The following is an 11,814-nucleotide window of genomic DNA, read 5'->3' on the forward strand; positions in this document are numbered from 1 at the left end:
AGCAAATCTAAGATAGCCGTAATTCAACGGTTCCGGAACAAAGCGTTACGTATCGTAGTCTATACTTCATACTATGTCTCTAATGAAGCTTTTTTAATATTTTAAATAGAATCTTAATTTAGATATTAATTTATTACTATTGTTCAATACAAATACAAGACGAGTACGGGCAAAATACTTAAGCTAAAGTTAAGAATACACTTATACACTAAGCAATTTCTTGTGGTTTGGTTCGCTTCAATCTGATTTCCTACGTATTGTCCAACCTCTATTAGCTCCACGTTACTATAGATTATTAACCTCATTACATGCTTTAAGGAGAAATCTTGGATAACAACGTAAATCCATTTGAGTTCCAGGTCACCGAGCTGCTCTTCGTTGGTTACTTAGCTGTAAGCATTGTTAATTAATCGTAACTATTTTGGCAGCATTAGATTACAAATTTTGTCATGTTTTAGTCGCACCATCTAGGTCCAAATTAACTTTATAATTTACTGATTCACATATTTTTTACAACATTTTTTACACAGGAGGTCACTTAATGAAGTGCTTTTCAACATGTCAACATGTATATAATTATAAAAATACTTACTATGCAATTTATACCCACAGCATTGCTGAATGTTGAAATGCAGATTGTTGAATCATTGTGGACAATGAAAAATGAAGGCGATAATAACGATAAAGTTAACCGTGAAAGAGGTTTGACAGAGAAAAACTCCTAAACCAATAAAATCTTTAAAATTGTCTAGAATTTACGGAGAATAACTGATAATTATAATAAAAATACAATATATTCGTGTAGCAGATTTAATGGGGCAGTCGTAAAGGCGACAAGACGGTCCTCCTACTGTTGCGATAGTCGCGGGTTCGATTCCTGCTGGGGAAGGGGCGTAAATGTATGTTTGTGACTGACTGTGACAAGTCTTCCTCATATGCTTTGACTTTTTTGAGTTCTAATAAACTGTGAGAGAAAGGGTGAAAGTCTAACTAAGTCTTGTTAACCAATTCGCTTCTATTTTCTCGTCATATAATTCTCTAATCTCTGCATTAATAGACATAAATAACCATTCGGATTTTAGATACAGTTCATTTTGATTCATGTCTTTTTTGAGCCCGATTGTTGTGTTTTCAAATCTTGAAAGAGAATGTTCACTCTTCATTCAACACTCTAGTTTGTGGATCTGGTCTTCAACTGTGAGTTAGTGACATCATAATCGAATTCTCAGCTATTCTTAATTATAGTGAATAATTACTTATATTTTTCGTAATGTTTCTTCATTACGTTTTCATTATATTTTGTTAATGTTCTTTATTCTAAATATAAACTACTCGGAATATTTGATTTAGGTATATGATTGATTATGTTGACTATTACAAAATTAATTATATGACTATTATTTTTCTTACACAACATTTTAAGTGTTTTTTATTGGTACTTTGCCAATCGATTTTTAGAAGCCAATAAAATATAGGATGTTTAATTTTTCTATCTTATTACCTATTTGTTTCAGTATAAATATGTGATTTTATATGCTTCTACATTTTTTACTATGTAGTGTATATTAGTTGATTGTTTTTAGGCTTCATTGTTATATACTTTCTGATAATATTGTATATAAAAGTATTTATAAATATGAAAGTATTGCATTGCTATAAATAGACTAATTAAAGTAAATTAACTAAAGCTGATTACAATATTATTAGTTAATAACGGGTCAATTGAAAAGTCCCCGGCCTGACACATAAATGGCGCTACTAGAAATAAATCCATATGTTTTTTAGTTAGTCCTAACTCTCGAAAGATGCGTGTATAAATTTGAGAGCTGTCAGATCATTAGTTTGTGAATGATGACATTTTGAGTAAAGCAACTTTTGTTATTGTGAAAAAAATGGATAAAAAGGAATTTCGCTTAGTGGTAAAATATTGCCTTTTGAAGGGAAAAAATAAAGTTGAAGCAAAAACTTGTCTTAATGCCGAGTTTCCGGACACTGCCCCAGGAAAATCAACCATCAAGAATTGGTATGCTAAGTTTATACGCGGTGAAATGAGCAGTGAAGACGGTGAGCGCAGTGGACGCCCAAATGAGGTTATTACCGATAAAAACATTAAAAATCCACAAAATGATTTTGAATGATCGTAAATTGAAATTGAATGGAATAGCAGACACTCTCTAATGATTTCAACTAAACGTATACATCATATCATTCATATTTGGGTATGAGAGAGCTGTGTGCAAAGTGGGTGCCGCGAGAGCTCACTTTTGACCAAAAACAACGACGAGTTGGTGATTCTCAATAGTGTTTGAAGATGATTAAGCGTAATAAACTCGAGTTTTTGCGTCGATATGTGACAATGGATGAAACATGATTCCATCATTTCACTCCGAAGTCCAATCGACAGTCATCCTAGTGGACTGTACATGATGAACCCGCTCCAAAGCGTGGGAAACGCAACAATTGGCTGGCAAGATTATGGAATCTGTATTTTGAGATGCGCATGGAATAATTTTCATTGACTGTCTTGAAAGAGGAAGGACCATCAACAGCGGCTATTACATAGCGTTATTGGGCCGTTTGAAGGACGAAATCGCCGAATAACGGCCGCATTTGAAGAAAAAGTGTTGTTTCACCAAGGCAATGCACCGTGTCACAAATCAGTGAAAACGATGGCAAAAATCCATCCACCCACCGTGTTCTCCAGATCTGGCCCCCAGCGACTATTTTCTGTTCTCAGATCTCAAAAGAATGCTCGCTGGGAAGAAATTTTCGTCGAATGAAGAGGTGATCCTCGAAACTGAGGCCTATTTTGAAGCAAAGGACAAATCATACTACAAAAATGGTATGGAAAAGTTGGAGGATCGCTATAATCAATGTATCACCCTTGAAGGGAATTATGTTGAATAAAAAAAACTAATTTTGCCAAAAAAGTGTGTTTTACTATGGTTACCGGAGACTTTTCAGTTGAACTGTTATGTTATCGTCTCAAAAATAATGTGTCATATGTAGTAGATTTTACCCTTTAGGATCATTGATTTTCAATATATAATAAGTTGCATATTGTTACAAAATTGACCAATAATGTTTATAACACCCAAAAGAAACATATTTAAAATACTAGTACGATTATTTCTTATTTATTTACAGTATATAAATGCTATAACAATATATTACCAATTTTTATTTAATCATGATATATTATAATTTATTTTAACATTTAATTTAAAATTTCAAGTGCCATAAACTTCTCTGTTTATTTTTTCACTAATTATAAACAAAGAGTCTTGAACAAATATAATTAAGCTACATAATTACTTCTCAGTTTCATTTTTCGGCTTAAAATTACATTGTCTTTCAAAGTTATAGTGGTTAGATAATTTTAAATACTTCCTTTTGTTTAACTAAATGATTGTCTTAGATATGCCAATAATAATTTCTTATATTTCCTTTTATTGATAAAATGATGTTAGTAACTTACTTGATGGCCATAATAATCTTGTCCCATGGAGTTACCATCTTGATGACCCATGGTGTGACCTCGGAGATCGTCGCTATTATCGCCCAAATTCTCCAACGGATGATCCTGATGAGGCTGATGCGCCATCATGTCCTGATGACGCAAGTCACCGTGCATATCGCCCATGGAATGGCCCTGGTGCATCTCCGACATGGACACGCCCATCATTAGCGGAGACACATGCTGATCCCATGTCTCATCCATTATATTCGGTTCGAATCTCGGCCGGGGCACTATTCAACGGTCTGTCGTGGTTTTTTCCGCGATAATTAATCTTAATTAGCCGGCGAATCGGTCCGACGACGTCTCTCCACTCGATTCTTCACCTACTTCTTCCAGAGTCTCCTCGTTCGAACCGACCATAAACAAGACATACACACGCGCACTTCGTTCGAGTGCCTTCCTAGGAATTTTCAGCACGTCTCCGCGATGCGTGTACGGTACGGCTTTTCACTCCAGTTCCGTGGAACTTAATTATCTCTCTCGCTTTTTCCGCTTAGATCAATAGGCTTGGAGTGGCCACTCGGCGAGAGCATCCACTCGAGACCGTCATCTGTAATATGATTCCGTTGGTTCCGCGCTAGGCTGGAGTGGTACCGTCGAGTGGTCCACGTGCTTCGGCGAGTGGCTAACAGTTGGTTTGTTTTCCCAACTGTTTGCTCTCTATCGTCTGTGTTTAGCTTTTCGCAACTGTCGATCGGTTTTTTTTTATTTCAATGTCTGCGGACTTCGTTATTCTTTCTGAAAAAGAAAAAGAACAATAACTTATTATAACAGTTGCTTGTAATAGTATTTACATATACTTATATTCATAATACAGCGTCCGAAAAATATCCGATTTAGATAATTAGATTTTTTGTCCCAAGACTGTGAATTAATTTGAAAGGTTTTACGATCATCAAGTTTGTATTAGATTTCATGTCAAATATCTGTTATTAAATTAATTCCCGTTCCCATTATACTTATAATTTTTCTCTATAGTAACTTAAAACTAGGTACTTATCTAGAAAGGCCCATACTTATCATAGACCCCAACTTATTAACATTTTTCGACGTGTTTACCATTTAATTTACTTCTCTAGACAACTACACAAGATTACACGGTTTGGTTCTTTTGATTCTGTGTCCTATTCCAGTAGTGAACGAGAGTTGCAGCACTTTGGTGTTTAGAGATCAGTATTTCCTCGTGCTTTCCCAATATTCGCACGAGGGATGAAACAAATACTCGCTAACTTTGAACAAATGATTTGTAGCGACCACTACAAGCCTTTAAGCCACCACGCATTCATCCACAGCAAGTTCTAAGGTTGGCAATGTTGGTGGATTGGTACCATGCGGTTTTTCTTTTCTCTACCTCCTTGTAACAGTATCACTTCCTCAGCGCTACCGTACTTCCTTTACCTAACATAATACACTCTCAATTCTCCTGTCCACTCTATGTATCATTCAATAAACAAGTTTTTATTAAACCAGTGTTTTCAGTTCCCGTGCAAATTCCTTCCACAAAATAGTAGTGAGTGTTGGGACAGACAATCGAATCGACGGCCACACATTCCAACCGACCGACCAGACGAACATCGCTACAGATTTATCATGGTCTTGTTTAAAATAGTTCTTCCCCTTTTTTACATTATAGTATCAATATTGCGGAATAAAGTGCTCTTTAATTGCATTTGCTCTTTAATAAAAAAGTATTTTAAGTATTTTCAAACAAAAATTTTAAGAAATTAATAATTTTTGATAATTTTTAAAATTGTTATTGATATATTATTACTAGTCGTTGGTGACTAGTAACTGACTAGTACTGACTGAGGCCTATTTTGAAGCAAAGGACAAATCGTACCACAAAAATGGTATAGAAAAGTTGGAGGGTCGCTATAATCAGTGTATCACCCTTGAAGGGAATTATTTTGCCAAAAAATGGGTTTTACTATGGTAGGCCGGAGGCTTTTCAATTAACCTGTTATGTGAGAAGGAATATCAACGTGACGCAAGTATTTTAGAACATTCAGTTAGAACAGATTAACAACAAGGCATGAGAAAGACTTCATTTCCATGTAAATACCAAAGTGTTGCAACTCTTGGTTAACACTGAACTAGGACGCAGACTTAAGAGAATCAAACTCTGTATTAAAGTGTACTAAATGGTAAAAATACTAAAAGTACTACTAATTACTATTTTATTAAAACTAAGTAAGGGCTAATGGGTCTTACTTGATTAGTACCTACTTGTAAGTTACTGTAGAGACATATTGTAAGTTAGTCACCAACGACTAGTAATAATATATCAATAACAATTTTAAAAATTATCAAAAATTATTAATTTTATAGAATTTTTATCTGAAAATTCTTAAAATAATTTTTCATTAAAAAGCAAATGCAATTAAAGTGCACTTTATTCGGCAATATCATAATTTGACATTATAACACAAAAAAGGAGAACATGGAGAGTATTTTAAACATAACCATAATAAATCATTTGTCCAAAGTTAGCAAGTATTTCTTTCGTTCAGGAATGGATTTGTAAACAATTTCAAAACGTTGCCCACGTTGTATTGTAGTGTAGTACTATTATCAGAAGCATTTGTATCTTGCCACCACATTTCTCTACTAAGTTAAGTGCTTATAATATTAAGTTAGTTTTTATTTATTTGTGTCATAAGGGTACTCATTATCAGCACCAATCCACAGCCGGCGCTTTTCAGAGCTAGTCCCTGCATCTTCCAACCAATGGTCTGTGAGGAATTCATTCACCTTTTATTCGATATTCGATTTTATTCCTGATTGTGACATTTCCTCTCTTCAGCACACATCATCTTAGAAAAGTCCTGCAGCTAGGATTATTTGATTTATCACTGGTGATAGATTCCACTTTCTTGTCGTGTATAGGGGTCCCAAATGTCTGAACTCCTGCACTTGAACCAAGTGAATTCAGTTGAGATTTACAATAGGCCATCCTTTATTTATCAATTCTTTGGTCCGTTCTTCATTAATTCTCTAGCTATATGACTAAAATGCGAACTATATCATAAAGGATTCTAGAAGTCTCATAAGTATCAGCGAATATAGCGCTGTTATCAGCGAACATCACATCAGTCAACAAGTTTATAGCATCATAATGAACGCATGGCTGTTTCTAAAAACTTTTTGCAAAATTGCATTCATTATTATGTTGACAACCAGTGAAGCGGACCTCAAATTATTTAGAACTTGTATATAGTTTATGGAATCATCATACGATGCCTGAAGAAGTGAAGAAGTTATAAGGATACTATTTAACGATTCTTTGTTTTATCAAAACTAAGAATCATCTATGATCATTAGCCAATTCGTTTTAAAACGTAGTACTTAGTAGAACGTTTCATTAACAAAATGTAAAGAAGACTAAAACAGGTTGTTTGTAGATTATGACTCTGCTCATTCTGTTATGGGTATAGTTTGGTGGTACCATTGTAATATATCCAATGAATTATATCCACATTATTGAATTAATATATACTACTGCGATAAAAAAAATAGCAACACAAAAACAACGTTGCTAATTTGTTCCGTCGGAAGAATATTATACATAATAATCAAAAATTCAACTTACATTATTCCGCAAACATGGAACGTTGGATATACTTGGGAGTATTTCTTAATTTAAAAAAAGGCTTTTAGGCCATCATTTTAGTCGATTAAAGAGACGATGCAACGATGCCATTACTTTGTATCCAACTTTCTTTTTAGTTTAAGAGTGTTACTTTTTTAACCAATGTAATATTCTCTTCACAGAGTCAATTTATTCAGGTCTTAATACATTTTAATCATGATAAAGTTTTCTTAATTTTTTTAAATTTCATCATAACTAACGATTAATTCAAATTAGCATTAACTAAGTAAATAATAATAATTAATATGATATTGTTAATATTGTTATTTACATATATTTGAATACAAATCAAATGATTTTAAATCATTACGTCCAATAATACGAAATACAATGACTAAATTTAAGATATTATTTTCCCAAATTTGCATAATTCGTTGTGATTTAACCAAGTGCTTATCTCCATGATACATAGATAACGTGTAATTATATACGATAATAATTAAAACGAGATATCGAAATATAAATCGGTGACATCTAGCTTTAAGTTGTCATCAGCTTGATGATTAGTAGAAAAAGCAGTGATATGTGATACTCTTAGTGATATATTTTCGGTATTGTTTATATTTAGTGATGTTTTAATGAATACTAGGTTGTAGTTCTTCCCTCAACTGCAGTTTGATTAATTTCAAAAATTGATTTTAAATCAGTCTCTGGACCTTATCACTGTAGTGATCCCCAAAATGGTAACTTTTTTTAATTTTATATGATGAAAATCATTAACCGCGAATGGACATTAGTTCCATTTGAACAGAGAGATGTGTTTCACTAGAGAGGAGACAGTGACATTGTCCAATAAGCAACCTGTTAAATTTTATTAGTATATCTCTCATTTCTAAAGAGGTAGCAAGAGAAGAAGAGAAGAAGTCCTATTGGGCGGACGAAAGCTTGTTTTCTTGCTTCAGCATGTTCCGCTAAAGCTGCACCAGTCTACCCATCTTATGATGTATAAATGAGCGATTAGAAGTGTTTTTAATGCTTGTTTCATGTTGCCATATCAGTTAAAGACACACTAGAGGTATTGCGCTGGTACGAACTATATCTCTAGACGTCTTCTTTCTTAACCACTTGTTTTGACAAGACATCCGCAAGTTGTCTATACCATTCTTTGAGTCTTACGAGGAAGTCAAAAGGATGACTAAAAATCGAATAAGTTTGAAGGATAATTGATTTTCTCCAGTGTTAAATCGATCTGTTAAATCAACCAGAAGGTTATTGCTGACGATAACTTGATTGAAGTAAAATTAATTATCTGATTACAAACATTAGTTAGTTTTAATATAAAAAAATCAACAAACAATTTTGTGAATACATAGCATCATCGTTATTATCTTATATTCGAATATAAATTACGTTATTAATTTACCTAATTGTATTGATAAATATTTGTAATTTTCTACGATTTAAATAATATTAATTAATCGCTTGACCGCGTAATTAATATATCCGAGAACCTTTTAACCACTACATCCATAATTTTAATATTTATATTAGTTATTAATGAAAAGATCATGACTAATCTAGCTTTAATTAATCTTAATTATGATAAAGACAAGCTAATAATGAGGATTAAAAGCTTGATTAGAAATATGGTACGTAAAACGAAAATTTCTTGTATTAGAATTGCTAGCCTCGTTAAATTAAATTTAAAGGTCATATGTTTATGTGTACTTTCTTGAAGAGAAGAAAGCTGACAAAGTTGTGAAACTATCAATGGTATAGTGTTGTTTGCAATAAAATTATTTTCCTAACGTAAATTTTTTTCTTAAACAGCAGGTGTGTTAAGTTTTTTTTATTTTAACATATTGCTCAAGGCGATTTTGAGGATTAGCTTTAAACGAGTGTGGCTCTAATTAATCTTAATCATATTATACTAAAATCTTAAAATCTCATTTTCTTATTAAAATTATTTAATTAAAAGCGTGATTCGAAACCTGGTAATGAAAACTTAAGTGCAAGAGCCCGGTTAATTTAAAGTTGAAAGGCCATATGAAGAAGAAGAGCAGGAGACCGACAAAGTTGTGAAACTAGTAGTGATTTGGTGTTGTTTGCAATAAAATTATTTTCCTAATGTAATAGTTTTTTTTCCAACAGCAAGAGTGTACATTTTTCTTTTTTTTTTGTTATTTTAACGCATTGTTTAAGGCGTTTTTGAGGATGAGATATAAACGAATAGGAAGTGCTGGTCATTCTAGATAGTGACTAGGAAGATATCATTACTAATATAGCCTTACTTATTCTTAAACATAGTATACCCCTTGCCGATAAACAGGATTAAAAACGTGATTAGAAATCTGTTATACGAAAACGTAAATGTGAGAACCACGTTAAATTAAACTTGAAAGGTCATATTATTATGCGTACGTTCTAGAGAAAAATACTGACAAAGTTGTGAAACTATTAATGATTTCACGTTGTTTGCAATAAAATTATTTTCGTAATGTATTCGTTTTTTTATCTACAGTAAGAGTGTTAAGTATTTTTGGTTTTTGTTTATTGTGGTGCATTGCTCAAGGCGATTTTGAGGATTAGATATAAACGAGTAGGAAGTACTGGCCATTCTAGACAGTGACGAGGAAAATATCATGACTAACATAGCCCTAATTAGTCTTAAATATTATACTAAAGTTTAAAATTTAAAAACGTGATTAGAAATCCGCTACATGAAAACGTAAGCGCATCAGCCACTTCAAATTAAACTTAAAAGGTCATATGAAGAAGAAGAAGAGAAGAAGACTGACAACGTTGTGAAACTAGTAATGATTTCGTGTTGTTTGCAATAAAATCATTTTCCTAATGTAATAGGTTTTTATCAACAGCAGGTGTGTAACGTTTTTTAGTTATTATTTTATTTTAGCGCACTGCTCAAGGCGTTTTTGAAGATTAGATATAAACGAGTAGAAGTGCCGGTCATTCTAGACAGTGACGAGGTCGACTGATATACCGCCCGTGGTATGTGTATGGGAAAGAATCAACGCTACGCACAAAAAAATCGTCTTGACCGAAAATTTCCTTCTTTTTTATTTATTTATTAATAAAATTAAATTTAAATGGTGAGTTATCTACAAACCGTTGAGATAAAGTCCAAGTACACTTGAGGCCTGTCGTTGCGGCGTGATATCCTTTTTTTCGCGTTTCGACACAAGACACCGTTCAGGGATGTCGTCCTTCCCGCGCTTCAATCTTCGCACCACTGTCTCGTCCTCTCGCGCCGCCGAAAACGGAAAAAGCGCGCCAAAATCGAGAGGGACCAAAAATTAATCCGATTCACAACAACAACAACAAAAATAGCAGTACGGATCGTATTACGCGCACGATTTCTTCGTATCACCCGACCACTGCCGCCAAATCTGATCGCCGCTCGTTCGGAACGGGGTTTCAGTACTGAGCGGTCCCAACTATACGTTGCATATGTCGTTTAACGTAATGTACGGGCATTAAATGCGAGCGTGTACGTGTGTGTGTGTGTGTGTGTGTGAGTGTATGGTAAACGTGGAGGTTTTGATCTAGCAGGCCTGCGTGCGGTCGAACGGAATCTAGTGACCGCCCCGTGCCGTCGCTACGGCCTGCCGTACCGCCGCTCCCCCTCCCTGTCCCCCGCCGTTGCGACCGCCACCGACGGCCGCGCTACGACCACCCCTCCCCCCCGCGAATGTACGGGTCGCCCCCCTCTCTCCCTCGGGCCGCCCGTCTACCGCCCGAGTATAATTAGGTTTTGTGTGTTCGATCTACCGGGATCGCTCCGTATTATGTGTATGAAACGTGTAGAGTTTGAGACGAGACTTTCGTGTTACCTGAACGGAAAACTGTTGAAGTTCAAATTTCCCAAAACCCGGTAAATATTTAAATGAGGTACCGTTATGGTTAAATTCTTTGATGCAATGATTCTAAAACGCCTCAAACCTATTCTCGAGTTCGGTTTGGTTGGAAATACCAATTCAACAATTGACGAAGTACATCGAAGGTTATGACATTAAGGCTTACTACATAATTAAAATCGTATATCCGTGTACTTACACTGATTGTTCACACTTACTTGTTTAACTTTAAACACCTCTTCTTTATAATATTATATTGCACTAGATAGTTGAGGCTCCAGAGAGCTCAACCAGAAAACGCCTATATGCTCTATATAAAGTTGACATCTCGCCACATGAAAGTGTGTTGAGGTCAGTGCTCTATCTTCTTTATAACATAATAACATTACATAGCACTAGATGGTAGGTACTATAGAGAGTTCAACAAGAAAACCCCAATCTACTCTAGATAAAGTTAATATCTTCATTAATGGTATGTAAATTCTATATGCCAACACAACAATATGGTTTGTCATGAGCATGTATGAAACGTGTAGAGTTTATTACAAAACTCTCGTTTCAATTGAATCAAAACCTGGTAAAAATCTGAGTGAAGTGAAATCATACCGCTTTATTTATTATCTTCTATCTTTTTATTATTATCTTCCTCTGAAAAGGAATTAATTATCCAAAAGAAGTGAAGGAAATAGTAGCTGAAAAACGTAAATTACGAAAAAAAAATGGCAACAAAACAGAACACCTGAAAATAAAAATAGTTTAAATAATATAACCCAAAGATTGAAAAGAGAAATACTGGAAATTAAAAACAAAACCATAAATGACTATCTGAG

General features: G+C 34.2%; 1 protein-coding gene across 1 annotated transcript in view; it reads right to left on the reverse strand.

The window, feature by feature from the left end:
* The window catches only part of LOC143204043 (homeobox protein caupolican), a 153,004-nt gene extending 142,300 nt beyond the window's left edge, over positions 1 to 10,704 (reverse strand). Inside the window, exons 1-2 of the mRNA XM_076416467.1 lie at positions 10,237 to 10,704; positions 3,479 to 4,258 (exon numbers count right to left, since the gene is read on the reverse strand). Of these exons, the coding sequence (XP_076272582.1) occupies positions 3,479 to 3,721 (243 nt within the window). The 5' untranslated portion in view covers positions 3,722 to 4,258; positions 10,237 to 10,704. The remainder of the gene's footprint in view (positions 1 to 3,478; positions 4,259 to 10,236) is intronic.
* Between the last annotated feature and the right edge of the window lie 1,110 nt (positions 10,705 to 11,814).

This window comes from Rhynchophorus ferrugineus, unplaced genomic scaffold (assembly GCF_030347505.1).
Source record: "Rhynchophorus ferrugineus isolate W39M unplaced genomic scaffold, kcgeb_rfMv2 rfM10, whole genome shotgun sequence".
NCBI classification, from domain to species: domain Eukaryota; kingdom Metazoa; phylum Arthropoda; class Insecta; order Coleoptera; family Curculionidae; genus Rhynchophorus; species Rhynchophorus ferrugineus.